Raw genomic sequence first — 22,107 nt, 5'->3', positions numbered from 1 at the left:
TCATTTCGATGACTATTTTTAGGTCCTCTCTCTAGATTCTGCATCGCATCATCTGAATCTTGGAGTCACCAGCTTCAATTTCCTTGGTTAATTTACAAACAACAGTTTTTACATTTTTTACCATGCTGGTATACTGAGACACCCGTTTGTATTCTTTCTCACGGATCTTTAAAAAAATTTTTTTTTACAATAAATTTCATTTTCCATCATCTATGGTTTACTTAGGTGCTCTTCTCCACCAAAATATATCCTTTACATAAAAACAGTTATCATGTTTCGTATCATACATGAAAAATGATATCTCCGAATCATTTCTTTTCTAGTTTATGGCAAATCTTCCCCGATTGTAAAATATGTTAAATATGAGAAAGGATCAGACTTCAGCAGCAAATAGTTAGACCCAGAATTCCTACCACTTTCCACCTACCTCCCCCTCACCTACATCTCAACCTTTCTCCTCCCAAACCCCCCTTTCTCCTCCCAAACCCCCGTTTCTCCTCCCAAACCCCCGTTTCTCCTCCCAAACACCCATTTCTCTCCCCCACAACCATTATTTTCCATGATCTAAATATCTCCTCTAATAGTGTAATATCCAGGGTCATTGAAAACCCCCCTGGTCCAAAGAACCCTTCCCCCCTTTTTTGATCCATTCCCCCTTATAACTATGTTATGACAATAAGGATATGTTATTCTTTGATCCCATAGTTTCTCTGGCCCACTAATTGATACTGGAGGTGTACCCCCTGACCACTCTGGTCAGGCCTGGTAAGGTCCTGTTGATTGATTACTCTTTAGTTTGACAACACAATTTTGATTACACATGGTGAATAACAATTCTACATTCCTATCATGCCCAAATCTTCACATACCCCCTCCCTCCCTCCCTTCCTTTCCTCCCCACCCCGAATGTTATCTTTCCCTTACCAACATCTTAACATATTTACCAATGCAAATATGAGCAGGATTTTGTTAACTTAATGTGTTTTATCCACCTTTTATTAATACTGTACATATCACAGAGAAAACAAAACTAAGAATTACCACCAATTTGTTCATGTCATACAGTGAGTAGCTAAATACTGTAAGTCATTCACTAATAACATTGCAATGAAAATAAAAACTGTAAAAAATACAAATTTACCAGAAAATAACTGTGTACACTTTTAAACATAATTGTGCCTGAAAAATGCCTCAAATGGGGTTTATACTTATACTGTGGGATAGCCACACTGTTAAAGAGAAAGGAAGTTTGGAGAGGGAGGGGGGGGGTTCATTCCATAGAAACTTTGATGAGGAATCAATGTTTGCACTCACATACACAAATCACGAATGAAGAATTGGACTTACTTTTCTGACTTTTTAGCTAAATATCTATAAATATAGACTGAGTTCACTAAAACACTGCACAGTTTGAAATTATTTACATATTCTATTCTACCAATATTCTTTCTCCTTTTGGACTATAAACCTGAGAAACAAAGAATACAAGTTGGTTGCCTTTAAAGAATAATTCATCTGAAAAAAGGTTGCTAGTTAGTTCTTCATAGACTAGACTGCTAAAGAGGAACAAATTAATCTAAACAATCAAACAACTTTATTCTGCTATATCCTGTGTCGAAACCCTTGGATATCAACATTTTTTAACAGGTTTATAGACCCTTCTTTTTAACTCCTATACATAACAATTTATTGTAACATCAATTGGATGGCGATCACTTAGGTTGCCCTCGGTAACGATGAAGTTCTGTAATCGACTTCCGTTTGCAGTTTATTTACGGTCAATCAATGTAACAGTATATTCGAGTGGCCCTAGTTGGCTTTATCACCAACTGCTTCAAGCCCAATGTTTCTATTTTGTCCATTCTTTTGTTTAGTTTTATCATGAGTTTGATTTATATCGATGTCACCAGATATGAAAACATCACTGAATGTACTTATAGGTGCATTACACTTTTCAGAAAACATATCAAGTACCAAGTAGAGCATTTGAATCACAGGAGGTCTCTATAGCATGGACATTAAAAAAAAAACGTTTCTTCGAGCACATAAAATTATCTTCAAACCATACTGTCTCAATATCTTCCACTTGATACTTGCTATGCCATTGAGACACAGATGGTCCATCTCACATTTTTTACCAAAATCTAGCTCAAAGCAAATGTGTGTAGTGTTATAGATGCAGATTGATGAAAAATGGTTTTGAGTTTGCTTTGTTTTTCACACTTTCTTAGCTGGTTTTTCTTCTATCTTTGACTGAGCAGGGTCCAAATTTTCCCTAAAGCAGGTGTGAAGTATACAACATATCAAAGAAATTAATGTATTTTATTTTTAGATTCTACCGATTGTCTAGTAGAAAAGTTGATACAAAATGTTTCGCCATTGAATATCAAAATCAAGTTTTCACCTCTTATTAACCACACAACTAAATATGCATCCAAGGTCAGACACCATTTTAATATATTTTCTAGTAACTTTAAATAACTGATCACACATTTGTGCGATAAATAGTTCCGATTACACAAGTGAATTAAGAAATTAAATTTGAAAGTCTTTAAATTGAGAAACAAGATCCCAAAGCCTAGGTAGCAAACAATTTTCAAAGTGAACAATACCTAGCATATAAAAAAATCAACATATTTATATCACAGTATCTTTTCAGATTGCATATGTTAGATTACCGTGGACCTCGTGGCAGTGAAATATTTGACTGAGGGAGTAACTGAGGGAAAGAGCAACATATGTACTCTTCAGTGGAGACGAGAAATCTGAAAACCTTAAAAATCATGCCAAGATGTTTTACTTTTAAACCAATTTAGTAGCAAAGTAGCCACAAATTTTCAATGTGAACAAAACCTAGCATCATCTTATACACTTTGTATTTCTTTGTAGAGTTAAACAGATACAAAATGATTTCAAAATGTTGCAAAGATGTTGATTAAAAATTACTATTGTTTGTTTGTTAGCATAACACTTTGACCTAGTTATCCCATAACCATGACAACCGCACCTGCTACTGGAATCATGAAACAATTTAGGGAAGAATTTGTTAATGGTTATTTACTATGCTGTATCACCTGTTAACCTAAAGCCTATGCTAATGCCCACATTTAGAAAACCCAGGTCAAAGTTGAACTCAGTATGAACATAGTGCTTTATTTATAACTTTAAAATTAGCTTCTTCTAGACTCATAACACGAGTACAACAGTATGAGTATTTGAGTACAACTACATTGTCCCTCGATACGAGTACAAGGCTCTAAGCAAGAGTACGAGTACCTATATAGTCTTGCATCCTTACTTGGGTACAGAAAGGGTAAGGACTATTGAGTATGAGTATAAATCCACAAGGGACAGAGTATCAGTTCGGGCAACTAGACTAGAAGACTTTTACGAGTAAACAAACACTACACGTCTGGTTTTCTTTCACCTTCCAAAACGACCTTATTTTGACGACTATTTTGGGGTCCTCTCTCGTAGATTCTGCATCGCATCACCTGAATCTTTGAGTCAACAGCTTCCGTTTCCTTGGTTGGTTTACGAACAACTTATAAATATCAACAGTCATTACAAAACCTAAGTAATCGTTGTGACCTGTCAGCTCGTCAATAAGCAAATGGCCTCCAAGGTGGTACAGCGGTCACTTCTACAAAAGTTAAACTCATTTTAGCTCATAAGAATACAATTGCAATGACAGAACAATTGTTGAGTTAAATATATATCTGTTTCAATAAATAGTTCAGTCAAACTGTTTTCACCATGAGTTCAAGTGGCTGTCACTTTTAATTGCATCATTCAAATTTTGTTCCTCTGTTTTGACCATATTGCACCCTGGAAGATACGGTTGTCGAGTTGCGTTCACTGTATCGTCGAGAATTCCTGGAGTACGCTCTGTTGCTCCAGGTTTGTGACGGTGAGTGCCCGCCTAAACTTGAGAATGATGGACCGCACCTGTAGCCAAGAAATATTTGACGAAAAAAAAGAAAAAAGAGAAAAATATTACACAAAAATGGATATGAAAAAAAGTAAATAGAGCACATGGATAGGAGGATGCCATTAAATATGCTAGATCAACCAGAAAATGGTCACCTATGCTGACAGCAGATCATGTCCTTATTGGCCACCCACAGGATTTTTTTTTAAAACCTTTTAGCAAAATTGTTGGCATGCTAAGATCTGGGAACAACACTCATGCCCTTTAAGGTCGCTGGTTACAAATAACGGATTTGACTGTACAAACGAGGCGGATGTTCACTGGATATGACACAAATTCCTAACAACTACCCAAAAATTCTTATGCCATGGCATCTTATGCTGACTTTTGAAACAAATAAGTATTTATAACATTTTTGCAAGTTTTGACGTTGATGAATCCTTCCTCACGGACCCAAAGTCAAAGGTGTGTAGATCCAGCAAATTCTATGACCTTTTAAAAGCTTTACAACTTGAGGAATTTTCACTAAGATTTACATATTTTGCTGACGGATGGTAAATGAGGAGTGAGATCCTACCAGTGCAGTAAAAAACGCTGACTGCTTCGGTTTTTCGGCGTATCTCTCGTACTGGTCCAGACTGTCCTGCAGTTTTAGCGTCAATGTGTCATAATTTGATTTCACCACTTCCAGGACCTGTCAAGCAAAACCCAGAGAATCACAAATGTTAAATAAACCAGTTACCGCATCCAAAAATACCATACAGATGTACAGAATGTGACAATACATGTTCCATATAGATACAACACTGTGATGTTTCAATGGCAGAGCTCCATAGCAACCAGCAGAACGATGTATCTGTATGCATCTTACCTGCCCTACGCACATATCACCTTAAGTCTCAGAGTTTCGTGGATCGTGATGGCCATCTGTTGGGTGCTAACAGTTAGCTGCAGCAACACTACATAATTGTGAATCAAACTGTCTCTACACTGCATTAGATGGTTTGTTGACAAGATTGGTTGCCACGGCAGCAGTTTCGAGACTGATCAGTGCTATATAGATAAGCCTTATGTAACTTTGTGCCAATGGTTCGATTGAGAGCTTACACCCTGGGTATCCAGAGGTCTCACTAGGACCCTCTGGGTTTACCATCAAAATTCCCAGAAGATTCTATGCAACTTTTTACATTAAAAAAAGCAATGCAAGTAAGATGAAATACACAGGTTTTTGTTGCTACTTCAAACGTAGCCTATCAGTTTGCTGTCCCTTAGAAGGTCTAATTGATGTCCAATCCCAGAAGTGGAGTCTTCCATCTTCATTCACTGCCCAATCCCCTCTATGGTACTGGATTGATAAACGACAGACATCTAGTAAAGTGAGTAAGAGATGACCTTAAAATGGCACGCTTGAAATTGAAGTTTCCTTAAAGCTACAACAACGTTTGATCATATCTAAATAGAAAACACACAACAAGCTTTTTCCTTACCTGTTCCTCTGAGAGTGACGGTTGGGTACTGACAGCCGAGACGGAATCCACTTTTGGGGTGAAATGGTTCACTATTGCCCTAGAGAGGTTAAGCAAATAAGAAAACAACACTATTAATAAACAACAGTGAAAACATGAATGTTACAACTAAAGACTACAGGTAGGTAAAGGTTACTGTTGACAACTGCTACTTCCATCAGCATGTGTGTAGGAAATGGGGAGAACCCTAAATGCTCAAAATAACCTGAGATAATAGGGCATGATAAATTAGTCATGTTTATCTAAACAGGTGCTCTTGAAGCACTAACAACCACCTCCCCCCCCCCATCCACCCTTCTTATTCCTATACCCCCTATACTCCCCTAAAGACAGATTCTTCTCACAGCTTCTTTATGCTTTGAAATGTCTTATTTCAAATGTTTATAATTTCCCCAGTCGGTGTTCCATTGCTCATCCGAATATATTCTTTAGGTTCCAAATTAAAAATAGATAAAACTTGCAGGTTTTGAAAAGTCAACTGAAAAAACTTTGAAACAGCAACATGTCTAAATGTATAACTTCTACATAACAGTCAAACTTTTGTCCATACAAATGAAACTCCATTAACTAGTTGAACCATGGTAATGCTATACAACTGGATTCAAATTGTAGAATTAGTGATGAGAAAGAAACATGCAAATTACTTTAAATGTTTAATTCTGATTGGACAGACTCACCTGACATTTACCAGACAGTTGGTCAGTTTGTTTGCCGTGATCTTAAATTCACCAGAGTTGGTGGAATGACGAAGGGCTGAAAGAGATGTAACATCGAAAAGAGGACGATAGCTTGACTAGTTCTTATCAATCAAGAAAAAAATAAAAAATGTGAACACCAGACTCTTTTATTTTGCTCTCACTAAAAACATATCAAATTAAGTAACAATTCACAACTATGAAATGTCATCAGGCACACAACCCCTACGACAGAACAAAAAGTCACTCCCTACAAGGGGTTTCTAAGGGCATTTAGTATTACAGTGTTCAATCTATCTGAGATTGAAGTGATGGAAAAAAACAGACTAATTCATATAACAGACAGATATCAATAAAATGAAAGAAAATGAACACAAAAACTGAATGAGATGAATAAAAGATATGGAAGGAATTAAAAAGTGAAATGAATAAGTTTAGAAGAACTTTAGAAAGAGAAAGGAAAGAAATCAAAACCAAGTCAAATAAATACAAACTTACAAAGGATTAAAATGAGACAAATTACACATTGGAAATGAGGAAATATATATATAAAAAAACCAAATCTTAAAGCGAAACATAGGTAAGTGATTGGAAAACTTGTTAATGAATGGAACCAATTAAGCAAAATGAATATAAATGAGAGGGAACAATTGAAACAATGGAATACATTTCAACTGAATGATTAAAACAAGAAAGACAAATGAGATGCCATATGATCATCTTGCAAACTTCTTTCCTCCTTCACCAAAAACTTTTGCGAATCTCCAAGCCCTTTCTATGACTCAACTTACCAAGTGAATAGAGGTTGTCGAAGACTTGGTGCATTCTAATGATTTCATAATATAGTTCATCGTAGCTACCGGCTGTCGGCAAGAATGTATCTCCGTAGGTGATGAATAGATTAAAAAGATTCACAACCTACCAAAACAACGAAACAGACAAGATTAAAGACCATCAGTCCTAAAATAGGCTTGGAGTACAAATTCTAGAGCTTTCAATGTTATCGAAACAAACAGATTCACTGGTTTACTGATTAACTTTTCTACCAGGCAAAAATGAAATTAATTCTATTCCTTTCCAATTCAGTTGTCTGTCTCTCTACACGTGATCTTAGTTTTGTTTCATTTCATTCAACCTCAGATGAAGATCCTGATTGAAAGATTGAAGGACTGAAAGATTGAAGGACTGAAGGATTGAAACACAAGTCCCTCTAAATGTTTTAGTTTACCTACACATGCTCTTCTTTGCAGTAGATAAGCAGTTTGTTAACAGTTTTTTTTCTCTCTCTTTCTCTATTCCCTGACAGCAGAATAACAAGAGATATTCATTCTTTCAATGAGTACTTTCATTATCAAGGGGGATAAAGTAATTTATTCAAAGTAAATTTGCCAAATTACTGTATATTTGGTAGTTCACTATATTTACAACGTTACTTCCATTAAAAGAAGGACCAAACTTACCTTGCATGCAAGTTCAAAGATATTCTGAGAAGGTAATAGTATCGACTCGTTGGAGAGAAGGTATTTCAGTAGATTAATTAACGCTGTAAGAAATTAAAAACAAAGAGTGTTCGTTATCGTGTTTATCAAACTCTCTGAATCTCCAGTTAAGTCTACACTGATAACACAAGTTTCAAGAAACTTCTCCAATATTAATACAGATTTTGTTTGGCCGTCTTAAGCTTCTTTCACACTGTCGTGTAAATGTGCCACGATCGTCTGTTATCATTGGTTTGGAATCCTATTCTAGCTGATATTTTCTTTGCTCTTTTCAACTCAAAATATCCCAACATTGATGTAAAATGTACTACAACAATGGGGAATTGCATGGTTGGTTTCTGGCAATTCCAAGTATTACGATATAACTAATTCCAGTGACCTGAGAATTCCTTCTGTAAAATGTTCATAACTTTTCCACGATTGCCATCGCCATGGAAACCCTGCGAGAGTGTAGGTACTTACATGTCCACAGGTCCTTCCATGGATACTGAAGCCTCACACGACACTTTTTCTGATAACACATCAACCTGTGAATAATGCCCAGACTCATCCTGCCAAAGAAATAATATCATATGATATGAGAGAGGTAGGTCATTAGAGACAAATGCTATCAGTGCATGTTACATTTCAACAGTAGCTTTATTTTTTGACAAAGAGGCTCGTTCACCTCTTAAAAGGTGAGAAACACACATCAGCATTTGGTCGGATACTGGAAAATACTTCACAAATTAATGTTCAGTTAATGAAATTAGAAGCTTCTGGCCATATTGTTATATGCAAAGTAGGCTGCAATGAAAAGTATGGTGGCCTTGTTTAAGTTCAGATTGTTTTTGCTTTGGAGGGTTAACTAGCTTCTCTCAAGAGTTTAATAATATGTAATTAGAACATATGCTGTAAGCGTACGTTGTAACCAAAAACTTAACAAAGTAACAGAAAAGGAAATGCAATCATTCAAATTCATAGACTACTTTACTGCTGATTTTACCACGTTACATAACCACCTTGATTTTATGCATATCAGTTTAAGAAGTCGTTGAACAGACGAAATAACATCTTCATCGTTTCTCTTAAATGTTTAGTCCAACCATTTCAACCATTTTATACGGAGAAACTACCACCTAATCCTCTTAAATGCTTCTAATTTGTTGCAATGTAAAATATAAACACTAAGATTTGTCCTAAAGTCCCTCCTTCAAGACAAAACATCGACTCAAAATCAATCTCGACTTTGTTGTTTTTTGCCAATAACTGTGATGCAAATCACTGACAAGATCTCAGGCAACATTTTCAGTGTTTAAGATTATTTAGTACCACACATGACCTTTGACCCTCCTTAATCAACTCCACAAATTAATTATGTCGAAGGTTGCTGATACTTATATCAGTACCACACATGACCTTTGACCCTCCTTAATCAACTCCACAAATTAATTATGTCGAAGGTTGCTGATACTTATATCAGTACCACAAATGACCTTTGATCCCTCTTTAATCAACTTCACAAGTTAACTATGCTGAAGGTTGCTGATACTTATATCAGTACCACACATGACCTTTGACCCTCCTTAATCAACCCCACAAAGGTTGCTGATACTTACATTAATAGCTCTTGAGGTAACGTCTTCATCATGTGACTCATTATGAACTCGACCATGAGATCTAAGTGAGAAAGCAAAACAAACACCTTTACCATTATTCAGTTTCCTAGTTACCTTTGAGTATGTAAGTAAAAAACAATAATTTACATTGATTTTGCCAATTTTTTTTTAGGGTGCCGGAGGGGGGTGGGGTGGGAATAGGAGAGTCAATTTCGAAAACAAATCAATTTGGGTCGTGGGTGTGTTGATGAAACTTGAAGGGGACTTCAGGGAAGTCTTTCTACCTCATTCTCCTAGCTCCTACAACTGAAGGTTTCATGTCACCTCATCACATCCCAAACAGCTAAATGCGTTGAAAGGTACACTTTAAAATCAATCGAGTATTCAGTTATCTTAATATGAATGTTGTTTGGACAATATGAAATTTCAGATAAGTTAAAAACAATGTGTTACTAATGGAGTAGCCAGCCACACAAAATAAGCAGAATAAAAAAAATCAGCTAACCAAAAACTGGCAAACATTTCGATTAACATTTCAAATATTCTTTCATTCATTACCACTCACCTAAGACAGCACATGCTAGAGGCCTGGGAGCTACATCCCTGTCAGTTCCTGGCTTTCGATGTCTCATTGGCTGCAGAATAAAATACAAAGATATGGTTACACTTCTGTTATTTAAAATTACAGTCTGCATATATATATAACTTTTAAGTTTTAAAGTCGCTGTGTATTTGAGGCTGTCAGTGTGCTAAATATCCAACCTTAAACTGTTTTATTTGAAAGATTCTCTGGTTTGTAAAAAAGATGAAGTCAGACTTACTGCTCGATGTATTGGTACTCGAAATGTTAAATTAGCGTCGTGAAGGAATGAGTTGGCATATTGATCCTAAAGGAATGAAAAGAAAAAGAAAAGGAAGGAAGAAATTCAAACTGTCCAAACATTTATCTTCTTCACTTCCAGGGAAGCATTAAGAGAAGTGTGAATATCTTCAGGGAATAAACTCATCCTGTATCGCACACAGCGAAATTCTACGCAAAAATGGGACAAATCAGCTGTGCAAGTGCAAAGATTTTTTTTGTACACAGGAATGATAGCATGTTCAGAGAGGACTAGACTGCTACAGGAACTTTTTATATAAATGATTCCCTGAGTGTTGCTATGTGTTAAAATAAGCATACTGTCTTGGCATGGAGGCAGTCAGATGGAGCTATAAATGGGATTTTGTCCTTTATAATGGTTGCTGTGCATTGGTTTGAAAATAAAATTGTTAATGTCTTCAATTCAACCAAAGTTTGAAACTTCTTGAAAGTTAACAAAATATGGTAGAAAGTCATAATAATGGTATTAACTCATGCTCAAATTTTAACAAATATATTATTGAAAGTATAATATGTCACTGTAAAATTAGATTATTTTCTTAGATAACACTCATCTATGTCTAAGTCACACCCTTCAGGAAACTTTTAAGAACTACTAACAAGCTAAAATATGAACCCAATACTGGAAATTATTAAGGTCTGCCTAGAGATGAAACCATTACATTGTTTGAAATTTGCAGTAATTCTATTTCATTATGAACTGACATGTAGATGGCTCTTGGTTGAAAAACCCACCCTACTATGACCTGGAGGGGATTGATACCTTGAAAACCCGATTGCTTCCCTCATTGCTTCAAGTGCTGCCGCCCATATCCACTCGGCCACAGCACGGGTACACAATGGTGAGCACCGGTTCTGGTAACTATGTTGGGATATGAGTACAATACAGACTTGCTGCAAACCTGGAACAGGTATCAACGTCTACAATGATTTGGTTGTGAGAGCGTGGTGGCCAATTGGCTAAAGCGTCGGACTCGTGATCCAAGGATCGCTGGTTCGATTCCTGCCTAGGTCATTACGTTGTGTCCTTGGGCAAGATGCTTTATCTCACTTGCCTCTCTCCACCCAGTGGTTAAGTGGGTACCTGTGAGGTAACTTGTCACTGGGCACAGCATAAAACTGCTGCTGACTGGAGGGATTGTCTCTGGGACAGGTTATCATTAACCAGGGGTAATATAACGTCTGTAAAGCGCTTTGAGACTTAACGCTGGTATAAAGCGCTAAATAAAAAGCAAATATTAGTAAATATAATTACTCCTGAGTACTACCCAACCCCATTCCCCCCTCCCCCCCCAAAAAAAACAAGAAAGTGACAGTGTAAACCACTTACCTCAGCAATGCAAGAGATAATGATAAGACAAAGCTTTGTGTTGCTGTATCGTTGGGGATCTATGGAATAAAAGAAGAAAAGAAAAAAAAAGGGAATTAAATACTGATACATAATATAAATAAAACAACACCACGAAACATATTTCATTGACTTCATGTATATAATAAAACAAATAAATATATGTATATGAAGAAAGTGGTTTAAATTTACAACATGGTAACTGCACTACAGCTACATATGTATAGCAGCACAGTGTGCAATGGGGAAACAATCAGTTTGTAATTTGAGACACTTTCATGAATTATGTCACCCATCTACTGAAGTTAATTTGCATGTCCGATGCTAGTAAATATTTGTTTCAAGCGTTGTGACTTGATACCTAATACGGTTCCGGTGAAATCTGATCAAACCATCCACGAAAATCTTGTAGTTGTAGTTTTTTTCTAAAACAGTACTAAATCACAGAGCAAATTCAGAGAGTTCATCATTACGTTTGCCCCTCTTAAAGGACATTTGTGATCTAAGCATTATGAAAGTTAACCTTCTAACCATTCTACAGTTTTACTTTGAATCTAAAATATTACTATTTACTCAATTAGATAATTAAGTTTTAAAATTAATTTGGAAAATATAAGTCTCTGATGCTTACTCTCTTCTCTGAAGATTGTTTACTTACTGTAGGTTGCTAGTTCATATCTCAAGTTGCAAAATCATTAAAAATCACATCACAGAACACAGATAAAATAAAAATCAATATTTTTTTTTTTTTTAAACTATGTACATACTAATATTTACTTACCTTTCAAGTCCTGCATAATTATGGAACAATAACAAAGAAATGTGACTTGAATGTTCATCAATGGCTCCAAGGAATTTGGGTCATAATGAAATTCTGAGAGAGAAAGCAGAGAAGGCAAAAATCAAATTAGGAAAAAATTTATGTTAAAAATATTTAACAGAGAAGTTTTCACAACTAATGAAAACCAAGATGATGCACCCAAGTTGACAGGACAATTATTCTCACCCACAGTTCTCCCATTCTAGGACTCATGGATTTTCCATGAGGACTGAGCCAAGACCCACCAAAACCCCCACCCCAACCCCCCCCCCACCCCACTCCTCAGAATCGATGCTCAGAACGAATGAAAGCTACCTAGGTCTATGGACTTCATCATTAAAATAATAACTTACTTATGCTCTGTTTGTAGGCTCCTAAAACTGTTCATACATTTTCTGACTTTTTAAAATAAAAAAAAATTTGCAACCAATTTTTGGGTCACCACCCACAGTTTGCGAACCATCACTAAACAAAGTTATATGTTTTACGTTCATAAACTCACTTTGAGCAGCACTTGGAACAGCCGGTGACTTAGGGGAGGCTGGCGTTGTAGGTGTCGGTGAGACGGGTTCTGAATGATTCTGGTGGAAAAGTGATAAAAAAATATCCTTACAAATCGTTACAAAATTTGCTTAAAGATAACAGACGGGTATGATGAGATTTTAAATAACTTAATATTAAATTAGCAAGAAAACGGACGTGCAGCACAGGACAATAGCATCATGTTAAAGTCAGTTGTACTGTTGCTTGTTAAACAGGTTCTGCATGATTCTGATGGAAAAGTGATAAAAAAAGGCCTTACAAAAAAATCTTACAAAATTTGCTCAATGACACCAGACAGGTTTGATGAGAATTTAAAAATCTTGACATTAAATTAGCAAGAACAAGAGACATGCAAACCCTGGCGACAATTATCCTGCTAATCTCAGATGTCCTGTTGTTTACGGTGTTCTTTCATCATTTGTAAGAACAGTTCACTTGGAACAGACCAGATTGTTCTCACTTATTAAAGCTCATCAAAAACAACAAACCACACCCCCTTCCTTCTTTCAAGCACAAAACATCAGTTGCAAAATATTCTTATTATCTTTTTTTTTAAAAGTGAGAGCTGCTGCATTTTCAAAAGTTCATTGTAAGGCCTGATTCAGAAGACAGGGAATGTCTAATAGCTTCTTTTCTTCTTAAAGTATTAAAGGATTGGTTCAGTTGTCATACATGTTTATGTTATATGAAAGAGGACAATAAAAGAAACACAATGGTGAAAAAACTGTTCAAATATCTTTTTCGGTTAAAGAGATATTCAAGTGTAAAGTTCTATCAGATTGTGTAGAAATTGCTGAAATCTGACTAGCTGTGATGTCACATTCTCACATTCCTGAAAAGTCTTTGTTTTTTTTCTCTAAATATTTTGTGAGATTTCATGACTTTCAACCAAAAGATATGTCAGGAGATGTGTATAAAGGTAGAAAGATTGCCAGTGGAGATATACTTAGATGCTTAAACTTACGTGAGCAAGAATTGTAATGAAGTTTCTGTTAAGGTGTACAGCCTCATAAAGAACCAGTAAGATTGCATTGTCTGGTTCCACTCTGGGGCAGAAGAAGGAGAGGTATAATTAGACATTAGAACCTTTAATCAAATAATTTTTAATAAACCCAAACAACTTGAGGGAGTAAATAAATATGCAGAGTTTTATGGCCACGACGATCACAAGATTCTTGATTTTGAAAGCTGCTTGGGGTCTGTTAATACCACGAATAATGTATTAAAACCAAATATTTTTAATATCTCTGCCTACTTGCTACTTCCAGCTCTCTCGCTGCTTCGTAGCAAAAGTTTACAAAATGGGTCATTGAAATAAGGAGTAACATGAGGTAAAGATTACCATGTGATATCTACATATTAAAAAACCCTGCCATCATTTAAGGACCAAACAAAAATGTCAGCTATCAGATATGGGTGGCTGCTCCTCATTGGAAATATTTCATTAAGGTTTTGTTCTTATTTACAATTAAAACCATCAGCAAACTTGTTTCCAGACTTAGCTTTCTACCAACCTTTCAGAGAGTGACTGATTGATTAGATAACAAGCGATACCTACTTAAGTTATTTTCAACAGATGGGAGGTAAAAATAGAAGTGATCAGAGAATGGAAAGAATTTTAAATTTAAAGACGAAACTCACCCTCTCGACCTTGCTTCTACTGATTCTGGGACAAACATATGCCCGACCTTTATACAAATTAGAGAAAAAAAGATGAAGAATTCTCAAGAGAAAATATCAATTGACTTGAGATGTAAAGGTGAAAATCCCTTATGGGGGGGGGAATGGAAATGTGGTGGAGATTCTGAGGTACCACAAATTACTGCATCCCAAGTGTCATGGTGACCCTGACAGCCTCATATCTGTTGGGATGTACAGCCCTCAGACTAACCCATCACGGGATACGTATGAGAGTGCTCGGGATATGTGTCAATTTATCATTGGGAAGTACTGTAACTTCCATACAGTAACAATTTCACACCTGCTGCTGGCTGAGGCAATCATAGCACCGTTTTTACATAAAAATTAATGTTATCTATACAGTGTTCAACTCAGATAACAGCAAGATCTGATGGTTATGGAGTTTCTTTGTACATCAGTAGCTTCTCCACACAGAAAGTTTTCATTGGCATATAATTGGATTGCAGCTCAAGCGGCCTCTCAGTGGAAATTGTCAGTGACTATTCATGAATCTACTCCACAGGTTTTTCAGGTTGCAAGAAATATTCTGTAGCAACAAATCTAAATTTACCATCATCAATTATGAGACAAATTCCCTTCCACTCCCCCTCCACCCATTCCCTATGCTAATGCTACTGTAACTTTACCATGGATGATAGTGTTGTAAACCAGCCGCCTTTAGATGGATCCTCTGTGTTCAGTTGATATTTTCTGAAGGAAAGAGAAGAGAACTCTATAAGGAAAGATCGAAAGCCCTACAGAGGAATAAGGCCCTCATTTTACGCCCCTACCTCACCCCACGCTACCCTCTCCCACTTTAAAAATGGAAACAACATGAAAGATTTGAGATCACAACAAATTTAAGGTCTACTTACTGATTATGATTTGTCAAAACAGATGATATGACCCATCCAAGTCCCTGTTAGGTAAAATGGAAGGAAATATGACATTTTATGGGAGATACTTCTTAAATAAAAAATTACTCAGTCAAATCTTAAATATGGGATTGAGATGGGATTGGTTCTTGAACATGATAAAGGTATGGGTGGTGAAAAATTTGAGGAAAGAAAAAATCTTGTGGAATATCCAAATAAATGGTATATGTTGGTCTCTGAATAATATGGAGTGGGAGGGAGGGTGGAGGGGGGGGAGGGGGTGGAAGGGGAATGAATATTTCTAGCAACAAGCCAAAATGAGCAACTGTTCTGATATATAGACTGTTTCACTATGTCATGAACTGCTGAAGCACTTTCAAACTCTTTAATTAATCTCCAACTCTTGTGACAGGAATACAACATGGGGATGAAACAAAACAAAATCTCTGTCAAGGTCTTCAACTTACGGTTAAAGCAACTTCATCATCCAGAATTGACAATTTGACGATGTAAGGGTTTGCAGACTGAAAAGCAGAAAAATTAAAAACAAAAGTTATAACTAATACTTATCGGAAATATATTCAGTGTCTATTAAGTCATTCTTTTTGTAAAAATGTGAAGATTACTCTTTTTTTTCTCTTTAATGGTCACTGGTATTGAAACCCAAATATGCTAGAAAGTGCTAGAAATGAGGTCACTCAGGTCGTAAACTTTGACAAGCACTTTGACTGATGAGCAGCTCTCAAAAATCATTTCTCAACACTCAGACATTTCATTTTTCTAATTGTTTACTCTCGATGTTTGCAAATAGATTGGAAAGTTAGGACCTCCAGGAAAGTACTTTTGAAGACAAACCAAAATGCCTATTTTTCAAAATGTAAATGGCTATATTTATATCTTCTTTCTTTTTCTATTGGTCTCACTATGTTGTTTACCAGTGTACACTTATCTTCATGTGTGTATAGTCATATCCTGAGAAACATTGAGAGAGCGCAGGGGAGAACAATTTAATAAGTATTGTAATTCTGTTTTCTCCTTTCCAATGCATATAAAGTTACAATACCATGAAAGTATCATACAAATATCCCTTGTATATATTACATACTAGTCTTTGTTCTATTATAACTCAGTAAATGTTTTTACTTGCTGGAAATAAAATAAATGAATGAAAATGAACGAATGAATGAAAGTGAATGAAATACTTTGAAAGCTAATTAATCAATGACACACTGAACGCTATTTGCTATACAGTCACATACTGCCACTTGGACAAACTTGCAGTTATGGTCTTCAATATTATGACAGTTCCAGTCCAACTAAGAATTTTCTTTCACCAGGTTGAATAATGACAATTTTTCCAGTCATTCTTGAAGATCAAACCCAAAATTTATCAGGGGTTTGTTAAAATGTCATTTCTGAGACAACTAGAAGTAAATGTAATAGACTCTCTACTCACCTCATATTTTCTGTAATTTACAAGAATCGCAAGAAGCAGAACTGCTTCGTAGCCGTGATCTTGCCGACTGACTGGATTGGACAGGATCTGAGGAGAGATAAGACAGAATTGATTATCTCCATTTGTTTGTGCATCCTGCATACAGCCGGTACAAATCAATGTACAACTCAAGTGATCTTTTCCTACCCTTTTCAACTGTTTAATACTCCGACCTCCTCTAGTTTCAGATAATTAAAAAGTATCCTTCAAAATGAAAGGATAATTTTTTAAGAAGAAAAGTCCACTTTGAATAGAGCATAGATGACTAGCTAGAACATGAAAACAAACCAGTTTAATAATACTTAGATAGGAAACTTATTTTTTTTTTTTTTTTTTTTTTTTTATATTTGAGCAAAAGCCTTTCAAATCGCTTGTATTTTGTATTCCGTATAAGATCAGGACAGTAGGGTTTTGAATTTCTGATGAATATTACCAGTCAGAGTATTGCAGAAAATGAACTAAACTTACAGCAACCAAAGTCTCAAACACACTGTTGATCATCATATACTCCATAAGAGTATTCTGACTGACGTTATCTGTGATCTGTAAAAAAACAAGACAAAATTTGACTAGTGTGAATTATCAGTGATACTTCCAAAATTGAAATTAACGGAATGACTAACAAAGCAAATCTGACCTACTTATATCTCTTGTTTGAAATGTTTTTAACGGCTGGTGAAACAATCTCAGCATTAGCATGTCTTGACTGAATTACACTGTACTTTGTCAAGCATTGTATAACTTCCTAACATATCTGGAAATTACTTCGAGGGATAAAACCTTCCCATTCAGAAACTTTTAACAATTATAACTTTACATTTGGAAATTTGGTAGCACTACAAGCAACCCTTAGGTAGAAGGAAGATAATTTTCTTTAATAACAAAACTAGATAACAGGAATTTTTTACACAAACATTGTGCACTGATATCTTAACTTCATTTATCAAATGCTGAGTATTACTTTTTTTTACATCCATACCAACCCTTTTTTTTTACTTGATTCTGTTTCAGATAAAAACAACAGACCTTAAAAGGTTGGGAAAGAGCACTGGATATTATTATACTAATCCATTATAACTGAAATGAAGGAAACATAAACCAACAAGGCTTAACTCACCGTAGCCAAGACCAATAAGAATCTGAGAGTTAAATTTTTCAAACTCACAGAGAAATCCCCAACCAGAACAGTATTCAGACTTTGAACCATACCCTGTAGCAGAGATGCAAACATTAATAATCACATGAGCAAAAACTTCCTGAGCAAAAAAATCCTGTAATTATACAGCTAACAAAATGTAACAAAATGACCATTTTTCATTCTACAGAGAAGTTGAGCTAGGAAACTTAAGACATTTATTTGTTAACAGTGAAGAAAATGGAAAAGGAGACAGCCTGACAGAATTTAATATCTTGTAAACATGACCGAATATGTCATGTTTCAACAAAACTATTTCTTATGCATAAACTAATAATGCATAATGTTTTCAAGTCTATGAGTTGTGATACCCATGACAATACACTAAATCCTCCAATCTCTGCAGTTTCTATCGAATACTCAATACTTATACATTTACCTACGCAGGCTTTTTGCTGTAGATAAGCAGTTTGTTATTACTTCTCTCATTTATCCCTACTGATGAAATGAAAAAAGTCGTAATATATTTCCACATCAACTGAATCTAGCAACTGAATTTAGCATATCATATTGTCTTATTCTGGTCACAAAGTAAATTAGCTTAATGTCAACTTGTTACCTGCAGGAGGCTCTCAGCGGAATCAAAACCCATGAGTATGTTGATGATATCAAAGCTGTGGTCTGCCAGTCTTCCCTTACAAACCCCTCGAACCAATGCACACAAAGTCTGAAGAAAATTAATCGACAAATTATTTATCAATCAAATGATTTGGTCATCGGAATGCACATGTATGAAACTGTTACATGAACGAATTTTGAATGATTCTTTGATGCATGTTCAGACATGTAATAGAATCATTCCATATGAATGAAAGAAACTTTTTCATAAAACTCTTGCCATGACACCTTTTAGATAATATAGTTTAGTTACAAACATTTTAATATACTAAGGATACCATGTAGAATTGAGTACTTTGGGCCTTAAATTCTTAAATTTTAATTTTAAAGCCACAGACTGAAAAGTACTAGGCTAGACCATATATGTGCAAGTGAATAAATCACTTGTTATGAATGTGTAAATTGCTTTACTTGAAGACATGGACTCTTTTCTTGATGCCTTTAATTAATTTTTTTTTTTTTAACTTTTTACTAACAAAGCCAACTCACCTGAAGAGAATTAATGATACGGATTGGATACTCATCTTTCAAACACAATATTGAATGGTAGAATATATTGTTAATAGTCTCCTACCAAAAGAAAAATAGAGAAATATAATAACAGCTAGTGACATATGATTTAGAACAAATATTAGAAAAATGTATGAAACAAAGGAAAATCATCCAAAAGAAACCCCTAACATTATAAATGACAATGGGAGCCAATTACAAATATTCTATTACTTAAAAAGGCTTGATACGTTGCTCACTGCAGTCAGCAATTCAACAACCTGTTTGATATTTACATTTCTTAAATCTATCTTTTTAGAAATGAATAATCAGTCTAAACTGACAATATATTATTAACATCTATAGGATACAGGACTATTTACAGGGTGGCAACAAGAAACCATATGAACTTAAATCCAGTTATCAGTACACAGCCTTAGAGTGGGTTGATAAAGGAATACAGCCTTTCACTTACTCAATTCAGAAAAAAGGAAAGAAAAAATAGTGACAATTTCTCTTGACATGATAGATATCTGTAATCTAACTAGAATCAATATCAAAATTATTGTGCAATGATTTCTGATAATTGAAACAATGGCGAAAATACCTTCAGTTTGAACAGCTTCTCCGTAGATAGATTTCCAAGTTCACTCTCTATATACTTCACATTAGCCTATAAAGATGAAGCCAAGCAGAAAAGATGTAATTTCAAAGAAATCGGATGCGAAAATATTGCTTTTTGGCTTTTCCAAACACTCGGTTAGTAGATATTCTACCTCCAGCACTCTCACAAGAGGGTACACTTGCATTCCCAGTCAAATTACTTCGCAAAGATATTGAAAGTTACTGTCACAAATTACATCGACCTAACAGAATTACGCCCTTTCTCCACTTCAACAGCTCAGACTTTTTCTCTCCACCTTCTTTCATTTGTTGATTTACATTTTCTTAATTGGGAATGGAGGGGAGGGGGGATAGGGATGGGATGGGATGGGGAAATGGGGTGGGAAAGGGGTACATAGATAGTTTGTAGCTATAAAGGGTGTAATGAAAAACATTTCAAATAGATAACATACCTTTAACAGGAAAAACTCATCCCAGAAGTTTGGATTATCCCTAGAAGGATCCTTACCCTAACGAGGAAATTACAAAGTGAAAGATATATACTTCGAGTGAAAACACACCGACAATGAAATTGACATTTATAAGCAATTTAAGCAATAAGTGTACATTACTAAAAAATAAATAAAATTTTAAAAAATTAATTTTAAGTAGTAAAGTCATTTTCCACCATGAGGTTCAGGTTTCATTCCTATAGCACTTAGTTCAAAGATAATCTGACATTAGCATGAACCAGTAGGCTCTATTTAAGAAAGTGGGAAACCTTGATGACGAGGATATTGTTATTGTCAGTATATTTGTGTAGCACATTCAAAGCAAAGAATTACAAGTATGTACTTCACAGACTACAAAAATCAATAAAGACTTACCTTGAAGAATTCATCATAGATATCAATGATTTTCTCCTTCAGTTCCATCTTGGACTGTGACTTTTGGCGCAGAAGCACCTGATTTTTGGCCCGTGGCATACCTATCACCTGGAATATCAAAGAAAATGGAAAATAAACTGAAAGATCAATAAATTATAAATATTTCATCATTTTCTACAAATTGTATGAATTGTTCGATACATACACATGAATGAAAAAATTCATTCAGAGAATAATTTATCCCGTATCTCATCGCAAAATGCTATGCAAAGTGGGCAAACTGCTACGCAAGTGCAAAAATGTGTATCAGTTTTTGCACACAGTAACCATAGAGTGTAATGTGAAACAAGTTTATAGCATGACACTAAAAAAAAAATGCTGAAATTGATATGCAATAAAGACCAGTGTTAGGCTTGCAGTACCTTAGTTTGTAAGGCTTAATTTGTCCATCAAAGAATCTGTTTGTACACACCATATATAATAAAGTCCTGAATCTGCATTTCTGAGTAAAATAATGTTATTTTCAGTCTGTTACTTTATGTTTTATACTGTCAACTGCTCATCACACTGCTTCTTAGATATCCCTGGCTGCTTCACATATTTACCGCATGCATGCTTTTATAATCTTAATTAACACTTAAAAAGCCATAACTTTTGTTATTCATTTGCCAGATTGAGTTTTATCAAAAATCAGTTCTGTGTCGGCATTAGGCCTACCTATTTGTTTTATTTAGTCATAGGGATAGACATATGTGTATTTTCGGCATTTCTTCGATTTGCTGAGATCTTACGTGAAAGGGTGTAAGAATTTCGCCAAACTACTACTCGGTGGAAATTGTACACCACTCCACCACTACTATAGTACTAACTAGGCGTAGTCCTAGAACAAGTGTGACACAGGCTACAACAAAATGCCTATTTCGTGAAATGGGTACATGTGATTTTCAGAGAGAATACGTGTAATTGACCAGCAAGTAGGCTACAACGACGGCTAAACATAAGCTCATTGAACAGCGATCGGCTAGACAGTAATAATTCATAGTACTATGTCATGAAACAGGCTTGCTATTATTAATTACCTATCTAATCATCGAGTGGTGAATTATGTGTGATCCAAACCGTTGATTTGCAGCTAATTCGGTTGGACCCGGCTCGCTCGCATCTTAATTTTTACTCGGGTCATTGAAAGTAGTTGGTCATTTATGTAGGCTCCAAAATTGCTACTTCAAAAAGCTAGACAAGCCAATACCCCAAGGGTTTGGAATTTTCATTTGCCTTTATCCAGTTTTCATCTCAATTTAAGGAGGGGGGGGGGGGTAGGTTGAGGCGATAGCATAGGCTCCAGGTTTCAAGTCGTGAGGTTGAGCGAGGCTGGGGTGATCTAAGAGCTTGACTGAATTAGCCAGCTTCAAAACACATTCACAG

At 35.5% G+C, this 22,107-nt stretch overlaps 1 protein-coding gene across 1 annotated transcript; it reads right to left on the bottom strand.

Moving 5' to 3' along the window:
- Window positions 1–105: 105 nt before the first annotated feature.
- LOC139967963 (armadillo-like helical domain-containing protein 3) lies at window positions 106–21,916 on the bottom strand. Its single transcript, XM_071972208.1, has 27 exons — window positions 21,762–21,916; window positions 20,683–20,790; window positions 20,269–20,325; window positions 19,800–19,865; window positions 19,193–19,273; window positions 18,645–18,752; window positions 18,008–18,100; window positions 17,359–17,433; window positions 16,852–16,938; window positions 15,863–15,919; window positions 15,396–15,439; window positions 15,168–15,231; window positions 14,482–14,528; window positions 13,805–13,886; window positions 12,800–12,878; window positions 12,259–12,351; window positions 11,460–11,518; window positions 10,071–10,136; window positions 9,815–9,884; window positions 9,250–9,310; window positions 8,114–8,202; window positions 7,613–7,695; window positions 6,944–7,070; window positions 6,135–6,210; window positions 5,419–5,497; window positions 4,509–4,625; window positions 106–3,948 (listed from the first exon to the last, which is right to left on the bottom strand). The coding sequence occupies exons 2-27, from the start codon at window positions 20,779–20,781 to the stop codon at window positions 3,856–3,858; spliced, it is 2,052 nt and encodes a 683-aa protein (XP_071828309.1). The 5' UTR covers window positions 20,782–20,790; window positions 21,762–21,916; the 3' UTR covers window positions 106–3,855.
- Window positions 21,917–22,107: the final 191 nt, after the last annotated feature.

The sequence above is a fragment of the Apostichopus japonicus genome, chromosome 5 (genome assembly GCF_037975245.1).
Source record: "Apostichopus japonicus isolate 1M-3 chromosome 5, ASM3797524v1, whole genome shotgun sequence".
NCBI classification, from domain to species: domain Eukaryota; kingdom Metazoa; phylum Echinodermata; class Holothuroidea; order Aspidochirotida; family Stichopodidae; genus Apostichopus; species Apostichopus japonicus.
The sequence above is the reverse complement of the archived record's forward strand: the minus strand, read 5'-3'. Positions and strand labels throughout refer to the sequence as shown.

What these genes read in the sequence shown, in the direction of transcription:
- LOC139967963 (XM_071972208.1), bottom strand. Translation starts at nt 20,781, where the DNA reads ATGCCACGGGCCAAAAATCAGGTGCTTCTGCGCCAAAAGTCACAGTCC. An exon ending in TCTATGATGAATTCTTCAAG is followed by an intron (nt 20,326 to 20,682) that starts GTAAGTCTTTAT and finishes TTTCCTCGTTAG; the next exon opens with GGTAAGGATCCTTCTAGGGA. An exon ending in TCTAGCATGTGCTGTCTTAG is followed by an intron (nt 9,311 to 9,814) that starts GTGAGTGGTAAT and finishes TTTCTCACTTAG; the next exon opens with ATCTCATGGTCGAGTTCATA.